Genomic DNA, 24,226 nt, shown 5'->3' on the forward strand with positions numbered 1-24,226 from the left:
GGATCATCCGGAGGGATGGAGCCAAGCTCCTCTGGGACTTTCGCCCATTGAGTTTCTGGTTTCTCCAGGAATTGTGGTCCTTTGCGCCATCTCTTTGAGTTCAGAAAAAATGTAACATGTAATCCTCTTGAGGCATCATCAGCTGGGTTGTGTTTGGAGTTCAAATACCTCCACTGTTTTGCTTTTGATATGTCATGGATCATAGCAACCCACAAAGGTATGGAATCTCTTGGTATCGTTGCGGATGTATTTTAGCACAGACTGGCTGTCTGTCCAGAAAGTTGACTCCTCAAGTTCAATCTGGAGCACCAGTCTTAACATCCTGTCCACTCGCACTGCCGATGTTGCTGCAGCAAGTTCCAGTCTGGGGATCGTCATCTGCTTGAGTGGATTCACCCTTGATTTCCCTAGTTTCCATACCATTTGTGAACCTAAGGTAGCTTGCCTTGCCATAACCTTGTTCACTTGCATCACCGAAGTGATGAAGCTTTTCAGTCTTGACTTGACCAAAGTTCTCAGGCAACATACACCTGTCTATCTGGAATCTGGAGAGCTGGTCCAGCTCTGAGAGCCATCTCTGCCATGAAATGGAGTGTTCTTCAGGGATGACTTCATCCCATCCACACTTTAGCTTGCAGAGCACTTGAAGAATTGGTTTTACCTTTAATACAAATGGGGGCGAGGAAACCTAATGGATCATAAATAGAGCTGACAGTTGAGAGAATACCTCTTCTTGTAAGGGGTCTGTTCTTGACAGTGACTCAGAAGGTAAATGCATCACTTTCAATGTTCCATCGGATTCCAAGTGCTCTTTCAACAGGCAGATTTTCTCTGTCCAGGTCCAATTATTTTATCTGCTTGATTTTGTGTTCCTCAGGGATAGAAGCCAGCAGACTGTGGCTGTTGCTGACCCACTTGGTCAATTTGAACCCACCCTGAGAGCCCACACCCCTGAGGTTTTTTTGTGAGAGCTATGGCTTGTTCTTCTGTGGCCACTGACTTGAGGCAGTCATCAACATAGAAGTTGGACTTGACTGTTTGAATCACCTTGTCATCATACCTCTCACAGTTGTCTTTCACAGTGCAAAGTTTTCACAACTTGGAGAGGATATAGCACCGAAAAGATGTACCGTCATTCTGTACTCCTCCAATCTTTTGTTAATATCACCGTCCCGCCACCATAGGAATCGCAGGAAGTCTAAGTAATCTTCATGGACACGTACTTGATGGAACATTCCTTCGATGTCTGCCATCATGGCGATGTGCTCTTGCCGAAATCTTAGCAAGACTCCTATAAGCGTGTTTGCCAGGTCAGGGCCTTGAAGGAGTTCACTGTTAAGAGATGTACCTTCCTTTGCGCTTATGGTGAATGTCGTGGTGTGGTATGTACCATACCTTGCCTTTCTCTCTGAGGAGCTGTTCTTGTGGTACCTTCTCGGCGTAGCTTTTTGTTATCATCTCTTCCATGAAGCCTGTGTACTCTGCAGCATAATCTTTGTCCTTCTTGAACTCCCTGATAATATTTAGAGCTCGCTGCTTTGCCATGTCATGATTGTTTGGCAGGACTACATTTTTGTTGCGAAAGGGCAACGGTAAGTAGTAGTGATGGTCTTTGAGGGTTATGGAGCTTGATATGATCTCCATAAACCTACGATCCTCAGCTGACATCTCCCTTTTCTCTTCATACTCTCTCTCAGGGTAGTCATGGTTGTACTGATTTACAAGAAGAACCCCCAGGTCGGCCATTGAGATACGATTGACCATCACCGTAGGATGCCCAGATTCTTCTGCCATGGTACAACTGTTAAGAGGACCGTTCATCGCCCCTCCAAAGAGGGTTTTCACTGCATACGGTCCGTTGCCTTGACTATTTATGATTTTCCAGGGTTCCATTGCCTTTGGAGCATTTACGCCAATCAGGAGTTTGACGTTGGCATCAATTTCCTTCAACCACACCTCTTTCAGGTATGGCCACCTTTTGAGATGTTTCTGAGTGGGAATATTCTCTCTTGTCACTGGGATCTTATTTTGGGTGTAGACCTTTGGTAATGCAAGAAATATGTCACCTTCCACATTGCCAATCTCTAATCCAGATATCTCAAAGCTCTTGATAGGACTCTCCTGCCCCATTGTGCGTAGCAGAATTTCAGTCTCACTGCCTTTAGCTTGCAACTGCCTCATGAGTCTCGCCGTCCAAAATATTGCTGAGCTACCAGAATCGAAAAACGCATAGGTTAACGCAGACTTGCTTCCATTTGCTATCTTTACTTGAACTGGCACAATTACAAGTGCAAAATCTGTACCGGCCCCGGTATCTTCACCAGCTTCCAGTGAAACAAGAGCACTGCTGACAGTTTCCTCCCGCTTTAGTGCTACACCATTCGTATCTGCCTTCAGAGATCTAAATCTCCCTCTTCCTTCAATGTGCAGGATAGTGGGGTGCTTTCTTTCACAGCTCTGACAGGTCATCCTTCTTTTACATTCTTTGCTTAAGTGTCCTCTCATCAAACAGCCAAAACAAAGGCCTTTTGATCTCAGAAACTCAACCTTGGCTTCGTGTGGCTGTGCCTTCCCCTTTTGGCACAAGACCAAGAAATACAGATGAGATACTGGGAGCATCAGAAGGTAGGTGCCTGGTTTCTTGACTTTGAATGTTTGTTCTTTTAGAGGTTTTTCAGAGTAACAATCTGCCACAACAGCTACTGCAGTGGCAAAGCTGCTTCCCCTACTCTTGGATTTGAACTGCTGTTTAAAGTCAGCATCTATTTTGGTTTAAAAAAAACGTTATGTTGGTCAGGGGATCTTGAATATCTCCATACAACGGATCCTGCAGTATTTTGGCCTGTTTTGCCATGAACGTCACAAGGTCACTGAACTGGGCCCTCAGGTGGTTTCTCTCTAAAATATCACATGCCGTAGACCTCCATTTTTTCCCTTAGTTTGTAGGGAAGTTTTGACATGATCAACTTTATAAGTCGCTCTGGATAAGAGCGTCTGCTAAATGACTTAAATGTAAATGTAAAATGTTGGAGGGAAGATTAAGCTCTTCCATGTTCTGTATGTCTTGCATAGCGTTACAGCAACCTCTAAGATAGAGTGCATAGCCACCCAGTCCCTTTCCATCATCCGGTTTGATGTTTGTCCAGTTCCAAGCTTTTTCCATGTAAGCAACTTTGATTTCATTGCCAAAGCGTTCCTTTAACAACCTCTTAGCCTTTGCATAGCCTCTTCTGGCTTCCATATGCAGACAACTACGGACCAGATCCTTGGGCTGACCAGAGGTGTACTGTTCCAGGTAATATCCTGGTGACTGCTTGTCTTATCTTCTATACCATGCTCAAATGCACGCATGAATGGCCCTCCGCAAGTCAATCAAACAAGCTAAGCGTCAGTATAGAGACAAAGTAGAATCTCAATTCAACGGCTCAGACACAAGAGGTATGTGGCAGGGTCTACAGTCAATCACGGATTACAAAATGAAAACCAGCCCCGTCACGGACCAGGATGTCTTGCTCCCAGGCAGACTAAATAACTTTTTTGCCCGTTTTGAGGACAATACAGTGCCACTGACATGGCCCGCAAATAAAACATGCAGACTCTCCTTCACTGCAGCCGACGTGAGGAAAACATTTAAACGTGTCAACCCTCGCAAGGCTGCAGGCCCAGATGGCATCCCCAGCCGTGCCCTCAGAGCATGCGCAGACCAGCTGGCTGGTGTGTTTACGGACATATTCAATCAATCTCTATACCAGTCTGTTGTTCCCACATGCTTCAAGAGGGCCACCATTGTTCCTGTTCCCAAGAAAGCTAAGGTAACTGAGCAAAACGACTACCGCCCCGTAGCACTCACTTCCGTCATCATGAAGTGCTTTGAGAGACTAGTCAAGGACCATATCACCTCCACCCTACCTGACACCCTAGACCCACTCCAATTTGATTACCGCTCAAATAGCGGTAATCAAATAGCGGTCCACAGACGATGCAATCTCAACCACACTGCACTCTGCCCTAACCCATCTGGACAAGAGGAATATCTATGTGAGAATGCTGTTCATCGACTACAGCTCGGCATTTAACACCATAGTACCCTCCAAGCTCGTCATCAAGCTTGAGACCCTGGGTCTCGACCCCGCCCTGTGCAACTGGGTACTGGACTTCCTGACAGGCCACCCTCAGGTGGTGAGGGTAGGCAACAACATTTCCACCCCACTGATCCTCAACACTGGGGCCCCACAAGGGTGCGTTCTGAGCCCTCTCCTGTACTCCCTGTTCACCCACGACTGCGTGACGCACGCCTCCAACTCAATCATCAAGTTTGCGGACGATACAACAGTGGTAGGCTTGATTACCAACAACGACGAGATGGCCTACAGGGAGGAGGTGAGGGCCCTCGGAGTGTGGTGTCAGGAAAATAACCTCACACTCAACGTCAACAAAACTAAGGAGATGATTGTGGACTTCAGGAAACAGCAGAGGGAACACCCCCTATCCACATTGATGTAACAGTAGTGGAGAGGGTAGTAAGTTTTAAGTTCCTCGGCGTACACATCACAGACAAACTGAATTGGTCCACTCACACAGACAGCATCGTGAAGAAGGCGCAGCAGCGCCTCTTCAACCTCAGGAGGCTGAAGAAATTTGGCTTGTCACCAAAAGCACTCACAAACTTCTACAGATGCACAATCGAGAGCATCCTGTCGGGCTGTTTCACCGCCTGGTACGGCAACTGCTCTGCCCACAACCGTAAGGCTCTCCAGAGGGTAGTGAGGTCTGCACAACGCATCACCGGGGGCAAACTACCTGCCCTCCAAGACACCTACACCACCCGATGTCACAGGAAGACCATAAAGATCATCAAGGACAACAACCACCCGAGCCACTGCCTGTTCACCCCGCTATCATCCAGAAGGTGAAGTCAGTACAGGTGCATCAAAGCTGGGACCGAGAGACTGAAAAACAGCTTCTATCTCAAGGCCATCAGACTGTTAAACAGCCACCACTAACATTGAGTGGCTGCTGCCAACACACTGACTCAACTCCAGCCACTTGAATAATGGGAATTGATGGGAAATGATGTAAAATATATCACTAGCCACTTTAAACAATGCTACCTAATATAATGTTTACATACCCTACATTATTCATCTCATATGTATATGTATATACTGTACACTATATCATCTACTGCATCTTTATGTAATACATGTATCACTAGCCACTTTAACTATGCCACTTTGTTTACATATTCATCTCATATGTATATACTGCACTCAATACCATCTACTGTATCTTGCCTATGCCGCTCTGTACCATCACTCATTCATATATCTTTACGTACATATTCTTTATCCCCTTACACTTGTGTCTATAAGGTAGTAGTTTTGGAATGGTTAGCTAGATTACTTGGTTATTACTGCATTGTCGGGAACTAGAAGCACAAGCATTTCGCTACACTCGCATTAACATCTGCTAACCATGTGTATGTGACAAATAAAATTTGATTTGATAAACCAAACTATTAACTTTAATCAAAGAAAAAGGAATGAGGTGTGAAAGTATCATAATGTAAGGTGTTTGTAAAGTGCAGGGATGCGTGAATCTGTGTGTGTGAATGACTGAGTGAAAATTATGCAAAACTACAAAGGGACAAACAAAACAGAATCACACCCGGAGGAGCAGAGAGAGAGAGTGATTAGTGAAGCCGTTTAAATACCCTGAGTCCAGGTGACTCCAACCACTAATGACCCTCCTCTGCCTGCAGGAGGAACCGCCCCTGCACTGCAGAGGAGGGGCCGTGACACAGCAGAGATGTCATCATGGCTGGTATTATGGCTGATACCCGCAGTGTTGATTCTGTGTTGATTGCTAGACCTTGCTGTTGGCTGCTGAAGGGCGTGGTTTATGACCGTTTTCTGAATAGATTTTGATGGCTGTGGTCGGTTGTTGTAAAACTCTTTGTAGTGGGGTCTTTGGAACTGCTCCTAATGTAGCAAACTCAACAGGTGATGGTTCAGATTCCTCATAGACCTTGGGTTCCTGGTTCTCAAAATAAGAGTTCATTCCATCTTCTTGGCTTAGAAAATGGGCTGCCACAGCATGGGATTGAGAAGTTGACTAAACACTCTCCAGGACCTTCAGTTTGGCATTATATGCTGCTATGTCCGTTTCCATAGCCATTTTTTCCATCCTAACATTCAGTTGAGCTTTCTCATTGAGAACAGCATCAAATGCTTCAAGACTCTCATCCACAGTTTCAATGTTTCCTCCATCAACAAGAAGGACTTTTATTTAATTAATTTTGCATGTCCACACTCCAAGTTTGCCTCTCCGGGCTGCATAGAGTGAATTTAAATGCTCCTCTGCATCTAAATGTACTGGGCCATACGCACTACTCTTGTACTGGGCCATACGCACTACTCTTTGTAGTGCCTTGCAGTCGGATGCCAAGCTGTTGCCATACCAAGAGGTGATGCAGCCAGTCAAGATGCTCTCAATGGTGCAGCTGTATAACTTTTTGAGGGTTTGAGGGCCCATGCCAAATCTTTTCAGCCTCCTGAGGGGGAAGATGCATTGTTTTGCTCTCGTCAAGACTGTATTGGTGTGTGTGAACCATGATATTTCCTTGGGGCTCCACTACAGCCCCATAAATGTGGATGGGGGTGTGCTCAGCCCTCTGTTTCCCGTAGTCCACGTCAGCTTCTTTGTCTTGCTGACTTTTAAAATTGAGAATGAGATCAATTGGCTTAAACAAATTACACCTTTAGAGAAACCTGGTTCATGGCAGTATTCTCGCCCCCAACCATTTAGGCATCTTCATGCCTCTGATTCTCATAAGACAATAAAGTGGCATGTCTGGATATAAGGGACTATCGGGGCAGTGGCCATGGACTGAGTGCATGAATCTATAAATATAGGGTTAATGTGGTTACATAAACTGTACAATATATAGCCTACTATATAAATATATTACCTGCCTTAGATGACTAATTTAGATGACTCAACATGGTGTCAAACACTAGTGTCATGACGTGGCCCTTTCTGGGTGTAAATCGTGGCTAACCCCTTCTTACTCTCTCTCTTAAAACCAGGTTTAGTACCTCAGGTCATAAATACCAGGTAGAAACTGACATGCAGTATGGAGGTAGAAAGCCTAGAGAGAACAAAGAAAGACTTGGCCAAACACCTAAATCCCCAAAATGGGAGAATTAAACAATATTTCTACTTTTGAGAATGTGGGAATGGTCCGTGGACACTTAAGGGACAGTCATGTTATGTGTTTTTCATTTGTTGATCTCATGAAGGACAGGAAACACACATAACGGTATATCTTACAGTGTACATTTCCCAACTGTCAGGTTTACATCTAAATATTGTGAAACGTATGTGATTAAATATGAAATATTTGTGAAGAGATGTAATATGATGTTAACCTTCTAAATGAGAAAATATGGGTTTTCATATAAAGTTAACCAAGTCAGTAAATCCACACCAGGTGAACACAGACATTACATTAGCCTTCATAGAACCGCCCCTTCTTCGACAAATGATAAAACTCACTACTGAAGAAATTCACATTAGACCAAAATATGCTGGGTGACGCTGGTGTGTGAAGTGGTTTAAACTACAATGAGCCAAAGAGACCCACGGTAAGCCGGACGTCTCGAATGGTTAAGACCAGGCAAACCATAAGACTAGAAAACCATGCCATGTGGAGCATTGGCTACATGGCTGGAAATGGTTCAACTCTGAGACTGTCTATTCACTACAGACGTAGCTAATTCTAGACAACACAAACTACTAGTCTGCAGCTTTATTTACGGAAACCTAGAATGAGAATACTGACAACCGCCGAGGCATCTATGAGAACATTTATGAAGTATCCATTCTAACCACCTACAACCACGAAAGACTTTGTCACTTTGTGACTAACCAGAGACTCTGATGAACCATAAGTCGCTCTGGATAAGAGCGTCTGCTAAATGACTTAAATGTAAATGTAATACAGAACTATTGTGGATTCCAACAGAGAAGACAACAATGACATGCTGGCGTAAATATATATACATTGCAATTATTCTCGAATGAGTGGCCATTCATGTGCAAAGGATTAGCATTTAAATTAATATAATTATAGACTGTGTGTAATGAATCCATTTTGCCTTTCCCGCTCTTGAACTGCCACACCCCTTTTCTTTGTCTACCAAGCCGTCATATTGGTTTCGTCCACTAGGGACTTTTTCTTTGTATCATGTAGCAACCCAATGTATGAACTAATTGTGTGTGTTTTCATGTATTCCTGTGATTTTATTAGTTAGTTAGTAAATAAATAATTAATCCAATTTGTATGTCGCTGATTCATAATTTATGCTAGGGTTCGTGCAGACAACCAAGAATTTTACGATGTTTAAGGTAATAATAATACATTAATGAGAATGACTAATCGATCAGATATTAAAATATCTGAAGAGTTATATTCAGGAAAATTATTGCTCTGTAATTCAACATTTTCTCTGGTGCCCCGACTTCCTAGTTAATTAAGTTGACATGATTAGTTTAATCACGTAATAATGATTACACACAGAGAATTGATTTGATAAAATAACAGTCTTCACATTTAATGATAGTAAAGACACGGCACTAACTGTTTTATTTGGTACAATGCAGGGTAGAGATCCACACATAATTCTGACCAAATAGTACTATACAAATGCAATTGTGTCCTGCTGTGTACTTGATTCATTATAATCCGTTATGAGGTTGTTGTCGGCAGAGGCTCACGCTTCCCTGGAAAAAGGGATGCTATCAGGTCAGATCTCCTTATTGTCTGACCTACAGGATATTACTTTTATTAGGACCAAATTACATTTTAATACAGCACAGGGGACGATAATTAAGAACGGACAACATTGTTGTTTATCATTGCCCCCCTATGATGGGCACACATGGCTCTGTGATACGACTGGCACATCAATAATAGGCGTTGGGGCTGCGGGGCCACTCAGCTCGGTAACCCTGACGACACAGGTGTCTCCGGTGGGCGAATTGTTGAACTGGCTTTTGCCACACGCGCCACTGATGATGGATAGGTGTCAAGCACAGGTCTCCTCAGCATTTGTCTCGATTTCATTTAACACCTGTTCACGGGCCATTGTGGATGGCCTTTCGTGGCGCCACGGGCTGTGCCGCATGTCAGTGCTGCATAACGCAGAGCCGAGCCTCTCTACCCCTGAGAAGCAATGAGCAGACGCTACAAAGGAAACAAAGACTCTTGTCACCTGACTATTAGCATATAGTAACTCCAGGGTGTAGTGGAAGAATAGAGTGAACCAATGTGAATGATGATGGAAGCCAGTGATGAAGATGCGACTTGCATGCACCAAGGCCCGGCGTGAGTACTTTATCACGATTTATGGCATTGTCTGGATGGCTGACCATATGAAGGATATCACAAAAGTCAAACACACCTTATCCATGGCTTTCTCCAGGGTGGGACTTTAACATAGAACCGTGGGAACACGGACATCGTCGGGGTGTGAAAACAGATTCGCAAAATTGTATGAATTAAATGGCTGTGATTGGATTGTTTCAAGAGTTTTGATATGTTCTATTTTATTGTTTCTTTTTACAGAATTTCTGTGTTATTCTGTCCGTCGGACGGCTGTCAGTTCAAAGAGGGAGCGACACAGATGTGCGTGCCTGTCATTTAGATAAGAGAGGTTAAAGAATGCGTGTGGTGTTTTATGGATTTTTGTTTAATGTTTTGGCCGAACAAAGTGATGTTAAATAGACGATGGGTGATACTGAAATTTGGCGCACTGGTGAGAATAGAAGATCGGTAGAAACTTTCCTCATGGAGTCATTGTAAACCAATCCCCTAATGTAGCATTCCGTTACACTATAGTGTCTTTTATACTTTTAGATATTTTGTGACATTGAAGACTTCTAGTATGTACCATTTGCTAATCGTATTTCTTATTGCTTAACTTTAGTAAATCTGATTTAAATGGAAGTATTATTGGAACGTCTAATGGTAAATGTTATTCACACTAGACATAGAATATATTTGTATTTATTATGGATCCCAGCAGCTACCCTTCCTGGGGCCTGGCAGCTACTCTTCCTGGGGCCCGGCAGCTACTCTTCCTGGGGCCCAGAGCTACTCTTCCTGGGACCCGACAGCTACTCTTGCTGGGGCCCGGCAGCTACTCTTGCTGGGGCCCAGCAGCTACTCTTGCTGGGGCCCAGCAGCTACTCTTGCTGGGGCCCAGCAGCTACTCTTGCTGGGGCCCAGCAGCTACTCTTGCTGGGGCCCAGCAGCTACTCTTCCTGGAGCCCAGCAGCTACTCTTCCTGGGGTCTGGCAAAATTAAAGCAGTTATACAATTTTAAAAACATTACAATAGATTCATTACAGAATCACAACACACTAAGTGTGTGCCCTCAGGCCCATACTCCACTATCACATATCTCTCAAGCAAAATCCATGTGTACATGTGTGTATGTTATCATGTGTGTGTGCTGTATGCATGTGTCTGTGCCTATGTTTGTGTTTGTGTTGCTTCACAGTCCCCGCTGTTCCATAATGTGTATTTTTACCTGCTTTTAAATTTGATTCTACTGCTTGCATCAGTTACTTGATGTGGAATAGAGTTACATGTAGTCATTGCTCTATGTAGTACTGTGCATCTCCCATAGTCTGTTCTGGACTTGGAGACTATGAAGAGACCTCTGGTGGCATGTTTTGCATGGGTGTCCGAGCTGTGTGCTAGTATTTTAAACAGACAGCTCGGTACCTTCAGCTTGTCAACACCTCTTACAAAAACAAGTAATGAGGAAGTCCATCTCTCTTCCACTTTGAGCCATGAGAGATTGACATGCATGTCATTAAGCTCTCTGTGTACTTTTAAGGGCCAGCCGTGCTGCCCTGTTCTGAGCCAACTGCAATTTTCCCAAGTCCCTCTTTGTGGCACCTCACGACTGAACGGTAGTCCGCAGTACGCTGCAACTTTTACAAGGATGAACCACTGTATATGCGTTCTGAAAGTCTGTTCTCAATTTGTTTACTGTGAAATAGTATTGTATCTGGTCAAGCGCAATTTTTGCCAGAAGTTTACTTAGGGTTGGTAACTGATAGGTAAGGGGGGGGGGGGGTTAATGCTAGGACATTGATCACGAGATTGAGTTCATTGTCTCTTAGCCTCTTACTAATAGCATAGCAGTTATCTTGGACACATGTACAGTAACTTATAGTATTCCGAGTGGTGATGCAAGGCTTGCTACCTTGGCTAGACCCATCGAATACGCTTATGGGCATAGCATTCACATGATAGTGGAGAGACTGAATATTATATTATGGTCGTATTACTGCTACACTAATTTCGGTCATCCTCAATCGGAGTGTATTATCACACCTTTATGGCAACAGCTGACCAGTGGAAACTCATAATGGACTAAAGGCAACATTCAGCTAGTCACCACTCATCCACACTCCTATACAAACATAGTAGAGCAAGCAATTGCATTGTGGATTGTTGTTGCTCTGCCTTTACCCTTGTCGATGGAGTTAATATAGATTACTTGTCGGGGGGGGGGTTAGATTTGTCTTTGGCTCATTATTGTCATAGTCAGCTGTGGTAAACACTCCTGCTTGTGCTTTGATCAGGTAAATGGGTCTTTGGCAATGGGCTATGCAAAGTAAGCACTGTTCCACGGAAGCCAGGAAGTCATTTGATTTTCCCTTGCATGCATATTTCATGAACACAGAGCAGATTATGAGATGGCCATGTAACTTTAAGTCAGCCCTATTGTAAGTTGTTTTACACTTGCTTGCTTTGCTTATACAGTTCATGAAGTTACGCTTATTCAAGCAGAAGGCTTTTTTGTGAGGTGCTATACATAAGTGCCTCATACCTAATTCAACGCCTAATGAAAGTCCTTTTCATCAGGAGCGGAGGGCCTTAATGCAGCCGAGTAAATGGATTTTAGATCAGCATAGTCCTTCTGTAGCTGCAGCTAACAACTTTGCACACTGTTTTATCAGTGAATCACTACTGCATTGCCCAGAGACATTATGCTATCCAAAATGTAGATTGCAACTACAGTACATAGCTAAACAAAGGATGCAGTTATGCAACCAGAGTATTTGGTATTATTACAATCACAGAGCGAGACACATGCCTAACAAGCAGATACAGTATGCGATATGACAATTTTTCACATCTGCTCGTGCAGACACAAGCTATGGCTGGATGGTGGATGAAAGAGTAGCCATGCGGTATCTCTTAAGATGCTGTGTGCACCCTGGTCTTGGCTTCCCTATTCCCCGGGTCCCTGTGCTGTTTCCTGCCAGTGCTCAGCCCACAGACCATTACCGGCCTCTCTGTCTGTGTGGCGGGGCACTCTCCCTGAGACCAGGTGCCAGTCAAGATGGATGTTCTTGTTGGGCCAGGCTCCCATGTGACCGATGCGTCCAGAGCCAGTCTGCGTGCTCCAGTCCCGCAGGGCATGCCACGGAGTAAAGCGCCGCTCCGAGCCGCTCCACACTACCGCTGCTACTGCTGCTGCTGCTGCCGCAGAGGACCAGGGATACAGGCAGCACACTACAGCACGGCCAGTCTGCTCAGAGTCAAACTGGAGTACTAAAACCATTGTTCCCATGTTCCTCTGTTAATCCTTTCCTGATTTTTGGTGATAATATATTAAGGTAATTCAAATAATGGTCTGCCACGTCTGTTTTACTTATCAAATAAGCTCAATAGCTCCTCAAATATTGTTTCAGAATGATTGGAGACAAGAAGCACAGCCTCTAGTATTGACAGATACATCTGTCAATTTACTGAAACCTCTGTTGCAAAGCATAATTTCATGGGATACTGAAGGTAGCTCAGTCTTCTCCACTTTTGATTGTGATTTAATCTTCCTTTGTCTCAGCACATTTGCGAATGTACAGCGTATGTGGAGCGTTACGGCTGCTGCCGTGAGTGAGGTAGGTCACCTTGCTGTTACTGTAGGTCAACCTTGCTGTTGTATAGGATTACACAGATTGCTACTAGAAAGAGCCAGGGCACTTGACACATGAAGGCAGATAAATAAAACGGCTCTGCTCTCTCTGAACCCAACACTGGGTTCCTTTTATGAACCTGGGTCTCTGTGGCAACATCGCCCGGTCCCTGACTCTGGAGGCTGCTGGGCTGTATGGAGGAAGTGAATCTTTTATTGATGCTGAACGACAGCCTGAGATACAGCTGCAGCCTTATCTGATAGCTGACAAAACCTTTCAGCCATCCATGTTCTCTGCTCCACAAAAGCCTGATGACGCAAGGTTTCCAGCTGAGAGAGTAGAAAAGTTATCTGATCCTAACTGCACCGTATGCAAGTCTCCCAGTCACTCAGATCCCATCGGAAATTAAGAGTCTCTTTTTCCCCCTATATAGTGCGTAAGCTCCTCTGTCTGCAAAAGCCACAACTTCTCCATACTCTATAATTACATTTACTGTTGGCTGAAGAGATTGTGCTACTGTGCTTCCATCACATTTGGATGTTATCAGGTAAACCCTATTTTCTATAAACCAATGCTTACCTCGTATTGCAACACCGTTTCACCAAGCAGATGGAGATGAATGTTACCCACGTTGACAGTTAGCTAGAACACACTGTGGTCACGGCTAGTAGGCAGTATGTGTATCCTGTTTCCAGGTGGATTTCATTGTGACTGGGCTGTGTACAGTGGGTCCTGTCCAGCCATAGGGCTGCAATGTGGAGCTAATCTCCCCTGAAGGCTGACTGGGCTGGTTGCTCTCTGTCAGAGCCACAGCAACAGCACAGCCTCACAGAGGGACCCAGGCAGCCATGTCTGCAGGCTGCAGCGCTCGGCGCGGACAGAGACACGGACAGGCCCGAGATGTCAGCTGTGAGGTTTGGGGAGAACGCCACAGAGGTCTGATGCTGATGAGGAGCTGGAACCAGTCCATCTGTTCCCACTCAGAGCTGCCCTCTGAGACTCCTCTCCTCTCCTCCTCTCACCCCCTTTGACTTCCCTTCTCAGGACGGGCCTCTCAAACATCTCTCTCTCTCTCGCTTGCCTTCTGGTCCCTTCTCTCTCTTTCCCTCTTCCTTCTTTCCCCATTTGTCAAGTCTTTCCTCCTACGGTCCATCTATATCCGCCTTCCTCTTTGTCTCCTTCTCTTATTGCTCTCCGTACTCTTCTCGTTCTTTCTCTTTCCCCTCTTCACCCCTTCTCTCTTTTTCCCTCCCTCCTCCTCCCTCTCTTCATCCTTCTCTCTTTCTCTATGCCCCATGCTCCCCCATCACCACAGTGGGTGTCATCAGTATGACATGTGCTGTCCTCCTGGTATAAACAGTGCTCCCTAACAGCCGAAAGCCGTCAGCCCTGCACATCCCAAACACCTTTGGTAATTGCCACAGTGCAATGGCAGTTAATGCGTTGCAACTCACTTTTTTCTGTAATGCTATGCTGTATATTACTACCCATCATATTCATTTACCAACACAGGCTTTATTGTGGTTATTGAGCTATGAGTGAAAAAGAAAGAGAGCAGCACACTCTGGCAGCTCAGATGCAATACCGAGCTATGCAATCATTCCTCCATAACAGACTTGTTGTTCGAATTAGAGAGAACACATGCAATTAAATAGATCTACTGTGTTTGAAATAACAACGTCAAAGTGAGAGCTGTGGCTGGGTTTCTTAAAGGCCTCTGAGTGATCCAGAGAGGGAACAGAACAGGAGAGTTATTTGTTTTGATCAGTGTAAACTGGAGAACATCCGCAGGGAGATTTGGTAATTAGGCCAGCTCGTTTCCTCATTAACTTGTAAAGGAACGGAAACAGGTGCCGATACTCACATTATGGTTCACCACTAAATAGATACATAATACTACGGTACATAGCTGGGAGAAATGAACGATGTAAATACAACCGTTGGTGAGAGAGGCAGAGAGGCTAGAGTCCAGTCTTAAATTCCGACAGGCATTCGATCAGAAAGGTACAGTACATTGAAGCATATTTATTAATTAAAACTCATTCTCAGTCGTTAAATAATGAGCATAATTCGCTTTCTTATGATCTGTTTCTCCCTGTGGTCTATGGAATGACCGAACGTGGTTGATTGTGATCTGTGATCTGTGGTTGATGTAAATAAAGTCACAAGCTACACTTCTTGGGGCGTCAAACCTTTTTCTCAGACAGGTGGTCAAGGTTAGCTGGTTAATAATGATAAAACGCGTCAGAAGTTTTTCTGCAGGACATGTTGGTTGGAGTTGTGACTGTGTCTGTGGGGCAATGTTAAATTGTCCTTGAATTATGAGGGCTGGCCACATATGAAAGGGATCTTTCGGAGTGTCTCTGGCACCGGTGCCAGCTCCGGCTCCAACAGAAAATCAAATGTCTCATGAGAAGCGGCAAGCTAATGAGGACATTGAAGCATGGCACCATGGAACCACACATACAGCATGTGACAGTAGCAGCCAAAACAAATTCTCAGAGTACCAGGCTATATTCTGCTCAGAAATTCAACATATCCTCATGCTGTTGCTTTACATCAATGCTAGTTTCACTTCATCTCAGGTCACTTGTTAGCTGAATATGTATTATTTTCACATTTCTATCAATTTTGGTGTATGTGTTATTGGTGTCCATAACAATATCAATATCATCAGTGTTCACAATAAGCCCTTGAATGATTTTTATAATTGAATAATGACTCAAATTAAGGTAATACAATTGGATTTTCCAAGGTAGACTATATTTAAATGATTTTATTGGGGTTTTAATGCTCACCATTTCAGAGTGATGAACTAATGTTATGAGATCAACGATACAGTAGACAGAAACTCCTTGATGTTTCATACCCTTTAATAAAGTTATGAATCATTTGGTTCTATTACCTGGCTGGCCTGGCATTGAGCAGGTAGTGTGTTGTGAGGTGGGTCAGCGAGAGAATGCTGCAGCCCAGACAAGCAGCAGGTAGCAAGGTGACACGACTAGCTGTGCTTCTGCTGCCAACTTGTGATATTAATGCTCTGTGCCTCCCTACTTCTTGGACAACACCCGCTTTAAAAGTATGGCATTGACAAACACACACACACACACACGCACCTGGATTTAGATGAAGTTTAGAGTGTGACTAATTCTGTGCACTTGGAAGACCTTGATGTGTACGACGTAGATTAAAAGGCTGGTCGGATGACTAGCTTGAATGTTCTTGCTAAATTCCCAGTAAACATATTTGATGTCAGGTGGCCTTCGCTTGATAATCGTTGGCCTCTCTTCACTCTGTTCAGGATCTAAGACTTGTATTTAAGTTCTCAAAGTGTTTAAAGAATGTATTGTATTAATATACTACGGTACATCATTACAGTGATTAACATAAACCAGCTTTATGGAGACCTTGAATCTTTCTAAAAAGAAAAACAGGATTATGTCATTATTCCATCGTTATTAGACAGCAGAATGATGTCTGTGAGTGAGCGGTTTCATCAGGGAACCAGTTAATGCTCTTCATAAATAGACAGATGGTACAGTATTGTCTGTATGTTGGCACATTGTATGTTATCCTAATTACTGTAGAAGGTATAAATAAGTAAGCCTAGTCCGAGCCAGAATGTCCCATCGGGCAGAAGCCTTTCCCTCGGTTTCTGGACTGTGATGCAACTTGATGTAGTTGATGGTATAACTTTTGGATGTTAGCCATGTAAAGTGTAAAGGTTATGTCAGCCTTGGTGAGGATGGGGGAGGGACGTGATGAGGGAATCAACATTAATCCCTTGTTATCGTTCAAATGGTTAGTATATTGACATAGTGTCAGGGGGATTTTAGATAGATTAAGATGTGCACGTAGGCATAATGTATGCTATCGATTCTGGGAGGGGTTTTTGCTAGTGTTAAGCATTTTCAAAGTGAGGTTAGTTATAGAGTTCACGTTAGGTTCCACTGTTTATGTTACAGTAGAGAGAGTAGGAGGGGGGAAATAAATTCTGCTGTTTCAATAATTGTACAAGTGGCCATACATCCTGATTTAGTTTCCCAGTAAATTCTAAGAGAGAGACCAAATCCCCCATCAACTGTGTTGTAAATTAAAGGTCTTTCAACTTAAACAGGTAGTGTAAATGCCATTGCCATCTGCCCAGCTGAGCTGAATGACTGTATGGGTGATAGTGGGGGAAATATGGAAGTCCTCACTGAGCTCCTATCCTTGGGTCTCCAACCTCACTGCTACCGTAGGGCTCCCTCAGTTAGACTTGATTGACTGTCAGAGAAAAATGTCACTCTAACAGTGATGCACGGCGAGGAGAGGAAACGTCAGTAACCGAGAAGGAAATGGCAGGCTGTCCAACAGCAATATGACAATGTGGTTTGAACTAGTTCATTAAGCAGCCCAGTGTATTCGGAACTCTCTCTTTCTCTCAGGCTCCGGTCTCTGTGGGGGCCCTGTCAGTGGACAGGTGCAGGGCCACTTCTCTTTATTAATGACAAGCAAAGTAAAGCAACCTGCACAAGGAGCTATGCTGGCTGCCAGCCAGCCATACGCACTGGGGCCGGAAACGGAGGAGGATGGGGAGAGGGAGGAGGGTGGAGGGTATACGGCGGAATGCAGCCACGCACCTTAGAACTGACAAATGCCCGGGCTACTCCACCACACTCCAGCGCCACTGTGACAAATGGGGTTTGAACACACAAAACACAGGAGGGATTGAGTTCCTCAGAGGACAATGGTTTTAGAAAGGCAATGTCTGATGAAGTTTGTGGATTGAGGTGACTGAGCTCGTAAAAGCCAGGGCTCCCTGTTCATGAACATAACAATCCCTTTCCTTTTCCACCGGTTGTTTTATTGTCCCAGGCGAGAGGGATTAGTACATTCAGAGGCCTCGCCGTTGATCAAAGTAATAATAATAATACAGTAAGAATGTACACATGGCCTCAAATAAACTCTGTAACCCCTGTATTTAAGCCATTTAACAGAAATATGTTTTATTCTGAAGAAGAAAAAAAACATGATGATAATAATCATAACTCTATCAAGGAATCTTAATGAAGACATCTATCTTAAAGCATCTGCATGTCGACATTTCGGTAGCGTAATAACAACGGACTATATTATGTAGGCTTACTGTGATATTATCGTTATTATACATCCTGCTATCTGAGTGCAGAGCAGAATGACACTAAGGACATGAGCTGGAGTTAGATGTCTTTATGCCTTTGTCTGTGTGGTTCCTCTTAGAACAGGCATGCCCAGCAGAATGAAAAACAGCATGTTGGGTGAAATACAATGCAAATCTATTTCTGTCAACAGAAATCAACTCCAGGCAATTACTGTTTATAGTGTGCATTTGATTATTACAGCATTTGTTAATTAAGCAGTCTTAAGCTGCCAGTTATAGAGACATACATCAGTTGTCTTGCAGGGTGATTTAAATATCTTGTTCTCGTCCTCCCTAGCTTTCTCTACCCTCGCTTTGTCTTTTTTCGCTGGCTGCTGACTCTGGAACAGTTATGTATTGATGCTCTGGTAATGGACTGCGGGATTCACTCAAATAACCAAGACAAACAGGGGAAGGAAATGTTTGGTTTCCCCTCCATCCTTGTTTTATTTCCAGCCATTATTCCCTGATTATTGATGTAAATGAACAGGGTAATTGTCTCCGACCAAAACTGAAATGAAACTCATTCTTTCTCATTACGGACCTCTTCAGAAGATGTCGCTTTTTTTCCCCCTCTCTGCGACATGATTGCCTTTCTATTTCAGTATCATTATCGTCTGATTGTGTTATTTTGACCTGATTTCTGTTCTACACCTCTTATAGCAAGCTCAAATGAAAAGGCATTTGAGCAGGTAGAACGAGGGTTGGTTATCTCCATAGAAATCACAATTGGAAGGGCTTTTGATTTTCCTATCGACCGTGACATAGCGAATCATTAAAAATAATAGCTTAGAGTGGAACACTCCAAGTGTGAAATGTTTTTATATGTTTTAGTTTCACATATTGAACAGCATTCTGTCATGTTGGCTAATTATATTCAGTCAGACAAACAAAGCTCACACACATGCACGCCTGATTGGCAGACATTGAAAGAGCAACAAGCCACTCCGTCCCAGCGGATGTAGCAGGGCGTGATTATCATGTTGGGTTGAGTACACAGCGATTTGACGTGTCTTTGACGTCCACTGTTTGTCTCCCTCGACATCCTGCTGTCTCCCCGGGGCTCCCCGTCTCTCCTTTATGCCTCCTGCACCGCTAGCTCCTTGATCGAGACATGTTGGCTGTGTCCTGCTTTCTTCACATACTAAGTCATGGTTTGACAAAGTTGCAGGTAAATCATTTTATGGACTACAATACTAATTTTACATTTACAAGGATCAAAGAGCCCTTAAATAGTATGCGTCTTTTTTTTGGAGAAATAGATATACCCTAAATACATTATATCGCTGTCGAATTTTATGCAATTCACGAGTCATACAACTAATAACATTTTCAAATTTAGGCTGTTACTTCAATGTGCTGGAGATCAGTAATTTAATGAAGAGATTATATAACTGTGGACAACAAGTCTTTTCCCTCTGTACGGTAGTATCCTAGACACAATACGCTGTGGCATTATTTAACTCACTAGTCCCTCTGCATTACTGAGTAATGTGCTGTATAATAATCTGCCTTAGCCATATTAAAATGAGAGAGACTGGGAAAACAAAACAGTGTAATACCCTATCAAATATCCCTACAGAGTGTTTAGGTGTTTGACATGGCAAATAAATTCAAATCCGTTTTGTGGTCTCGACGGGCCTCTGTGGTCAAGTCGATTTATTTAAAATGTCCTAAGTTGTGGGTTGATAAACTGCCTTTCCAGCTCAATAACAGAGAGTGGGCCATAACCCTCCCTACATCTCCATATTTATTTCCCTCTGATAAGATTGGTTTTGTCTGCGCCGGAGTGTAACTCATTTCTGGATTCATATTGAAATGGCTGCTACCCCTGGTCCCCATTTTATACCTGTGTAAAGATACATGTCCACTGAAAGCTAGTCATTCACATTTTTCAAGAAAATAATAAACAAGCTATCAAATGCAAGTCGGGGACTGAAATTGCACATCAGCACAAAGTATTTGGTGGGCTATAGCTCTGACATTGACTTTTTTCCTCCTCTCAGCTGTCATGGCTGAAATTGCTATACTGCTTCATGATAGACTTGGCCAGTGTGCAGCAGCCAGGTCAAGCTATTATTATTGCAGCAGGTGCTGAGATCTACACAGGATTTTACAATGCATTTTGGTTCTGTGTTGGGCTTAGTAACTGTGAGGGCTGACGACCAGCAACTTAACACCTCATGTACTGGATGACAGCCTCTTTATTTCATTATTTCATTTCGTCTGCTGCCTTTGTTCACTTTTTTTAGCAGGGATATATTTCAGTTGCTTGACTTGAAAAGGGGAGAAAGTTCATGGACAGTTTCAGGACATTGGGTTATTATATAACATAAGTCCACTCGGTCCACACCAGTGGGCTGCTAAGGTTTTGCAGCTATCTTTATCGATACTGCCCTTTCCATACTTCTTCACTCATACTTTAATTCTAAGTTATTTTTAGACTCAAATTTGGGCCACATCCATATGCAAATATTAAAGGTGGCACTGTGCAAAAAGGGATCCGGTGCAGCAGCTGACTGGAATGATATATCTGGCCGTGTTAGGCCTTGTCGTCGCAATTAATAGCTCCCCTCCTAAACCCTGCCACAGTGGCAAACACAAGAAGGCAACAATGATTGAATCATCCAGAAAAGTGCATTGCGGCTATGACCCCGGGCAACATATGGCTGCTTCTCCGGCGCATGTTTACGTAATCTGTAACCTGTGCACTCAGCGATGGTTCGCTGTGCCTTTTTGTCTGAAAGACAACACATTAACCTAGCAGACCCGAACTAATGTGTGCTGCTTCTGCTTTTCTTGCATCTCATCCTCCACACGTCGGAGCTCTCACGAATAAACCCCGGGAAGATCACCTCCCATCGTAACCCCTCCCCTTGGCTCCAGCCTGCCGTTTGGAGCCATCACCCCATCCTCACTTGATTGATGCCACTTCCCCACATCAATTTTTATTTCCTGGCTATGTCTGTAATTAATTTCCAACCTGGCGTGAGAAAAATGATCAGAGTAAAATGTAAATAACCAAATCTATATGGTAAATCGGCATTGGTGGTAGGAGACCTCAACGCAAATGACAGTGGACAGATTTTGAATGTATAACATTTTTATGGGACACAGAGAGCATGGAGATGTATTGCCTGAAGTCTGTATGAACATACTTCTGTACTGCATTGATTAGCAACTACGTTTCTGTGTCGATTGGGGCTGCCAGCATAAAATGAGGGATACCTTACTTTTCTCTTCTAGTTTACCTCCTTATCTTTGTTCCTCTGAGTCAATGGCCATTATGACTGATGACAAAAAGACTGACTTCATGTCTTCAATGTGTTGTCCAGCCATGTCACTGGCTGACCTGGCATTTGGGGTTTGGAACGTGAAAGCACATACTGCACAGTAGTCACGCAATGGGGAGAGTAGCATTCTGTTTTAGGCAATTCACTAGTGATTTTTGTCCATAGATACACAGTACAGTTAAACATTTTTACAGTAGAGTTAAACATTATTTGAAAATAAACTGTGTTTTCAAGTACATTGCCATCTTTGCCTTGCCTCAGGGCCTTATTTGCCTTTCTACAATAGCAGTTCCTTTGCTGCTAACTGGTGTATCCTAAATAACCCTGCATTAGTGTGACAGTGGCTACGACCTTCCCTGCCTCTCCTTGTCATATGCTATTGTTTCACCATGTGTCACGGGTTCAAAAGCTCACCACCATTAAAGGCAATCTTGATTGACTTGTCATTACAGGTTCCTGTTGTTACTTTTTTTCCTATTTCTTTTACCACTCCTCGCCTATGGATGACAATGGAGGGAGGCGAGAGAGGCTGCAAATTACAGAGTAGAACATGAAATGCCTTTGAAGTCTAGCTAGAGAGCTGCCATTTGTGGATGCAAATGAAAATCCAAAATGGAGGAGATTAACGTGTGATAAGATGACAATCATCCAAATGCATGGAACTAGTGTGAATTATTTAGGCTTCATTTGAATTTGACCCCGACAGTATAGTTGCTTCCATTGTCTATAGATCCATTATGCTGCTGGGTTTGCATTGCTCCAATATGTAGGATAAGGCTTCGGCTCTTAGTTCCGTGTTTTAGTGTGCGTACCACAGCATACTCCACAAACCATCAGTTCCTAACCATGTACAACTTCCTCCTCCATAGTGGATGGCTGCATTGATTGGTCGGTGGACCTGAAGAGGTACCGGGTCCTAGCAGGGGAACCAGTGAGGGTGAAGTGCGCCCTGTTCTACAGCTACATCAGGACCAACTACTCCATGGCCCAGAGCGCCAAGCTCCGGCTCATCTGGTACAAAAACAAAGGGGACTCGGAGGAGCCTATCATCTTCTCGGGCCATCGGCTCAGCAAGGAGGATGACTCCATCTGGTTCCGCTCAGCCGAGCTGGAGGACAACGGCTTCTACACCTGTGTCCTGAGGTGGGTTTATTTAGTCACTCCGCTTTTCTTAACCCTCAACCAAACAAACACCCCCCCCCCCCCCCCCCCAATCATTCACAGTCCATTGGCAGCCTAACTTTTTCAGGAATGGAATTCATTGGGTAACAGATTATGACGGATCCTGGCCCCAGTGGTCCCACCCACAAACAGTACAGTAGTTTGAGAGGCCCTAATTGACCTATTTACCTACTTTACATCTACTTTCCAAGGCTACTGTAGTGTGTCAGTGTGTCTATTGTAAATGCTAAACAGCCCCCTCTTGGCACACACACCGCGACAACAGCCAAGCAAGCCCTGAGATGGCACACAGCATAAGGAGGCGGAAGGGATCCTCATCCTCACCGCATGCCATGTTCTGTTTCCTGGTGGAGGAATGCATGACTGGCCTTGTGAGGTTTGTTCACCCCGGCAAGGCTCGACAGGAACACTGAACTGTGGTTGACTTGTGTTGTGGAACACGTAACCGGCGTTCCACAAAAGAATAGGCTCTGCCACAATAATTAACATCAAATCAATCATTTTCGTGTAGGTCCCATGCGAGGAGTTGTGTTGTTGGAATTCCCTCCTGGGATTATGACATCAAACAATATGCGAATCATAAATCGAAGGTCTTTTTCTAACATCTAGGGGAAAAATATATTCATGCTTCTTAGCTACTAGAAGATAGGTACCTCGTCGAGGAATAAGAAATTAGGATATCTTACTCAATTATCTTACAGAGGCTTCAGCAAAAAAAAATCCTCTTTCCACAGATGATAATCCAGCTCCTCTCTGACAAAGCTGATGCTTCTTCCTGGCCAATAATAAGGTTTTTTTTCCACTGGAAAGGAGTGCAGCTCTTTATTCCCCTCACGCTATGCTGACAGTCTAATTAGGAGCAGGATCCTGTCACTTTCACTGGGCCTCTTATTATACTTACTTTCCCACCCAGTTGGACATAGCTGCCACAGCTCAGACAGCCAAGCGCAATGCATTCCAATGTGTTAGCTAGCTAGAGAGTCATCAAGCTGAACTTTCTTTTTTGCCTTGGGAACGACAGATTTGGAAGGAGAAGAAGAAGAAAAAAACACTTGAAATTGAAATAGCCTGCCCCTGTGCTATGTCTTGTTGAATGTAATCTATACTGTATCTCTATGAAGTCATCTCAATATCCTCCGAATTGAATTAACTGTCTGTGAAAGACGTTCAAGGTGAAAAGAGAAGACGAGTCTCTTTGCATGTTTTTATTTCCATTAATGGTGATTGATCCCTGGAGCCAAAGAAGCAGGAATCCAAATAAGTGGTGTTTTGGCCTTTGGATGATTCCCATGCTGCTTTTTTGAATAATAACCAAGAATACAATTGGAGCTCCTTATAATAATAATAATAAATGTTTAAAAAAAATATGATCAGCATACAGAGAAGCAGGTAGGTAGGTACTCTCTGTGAAATAGGGGAGCTGTGCAGGAGCTGTGACACGCTTCTGAGAGAATTGTTGTAAAATAACATTCGCATAGGCTGCTATGCCTGAAATGACAGGATTGCTCTGGAATGGAGGAATCAATTTTCTACTGAGGGTCCAGTGACCCGCAGGAGGGATAATACTGAAGATAATGCCCAGGCCACCTAC

The 24,226-nt window shown here is 43.8% G+C and overlaps 1 protein-coding gene across 1 annotated transcript in view; it reads left to right on the plus strand.

Moving 5' to 3' along the window:
- The window catches only part of LOC123993196 (X-linked interleukin-1 receptor accessory protein-like 2), a 319,699-nt gene that overhangs the window by 162,199 nt on the left and 133,274 nt on the right, over positions 1 to 24,226 (plus strand). Inside the window, exon 3 of the mRNA XM_046295081.1 lies at positions 22,323 to 22,596. Coding sequence (XP_046151037.1) covers positions 22,323 to 22,596 — 274 coding nt within the window. The remainder of the gene's footprint in view (positions 1 to 22,322; positions 22,597 to 24,226) is intronic.

This window comes from Oncorhynchus gorbuscha, linkage group LG13 (genome assembly GCF_021184085.1).
Source record: "Oncorhynchus gorbuscha isolate QuinsamMale2020 ecotype Even-year linkage group LG13, OgorEven_v1.0, whole genome shotgun sequence".
In the NCBI taxonomy this organism is placed as follows: domain Eukaryota; kingdom Metazoa; phylum Chordata; class Actinopteri; order Salmoniformes; family Salmonidae; genus Oncorhynchus; species Oncorhynchus gorbuscha.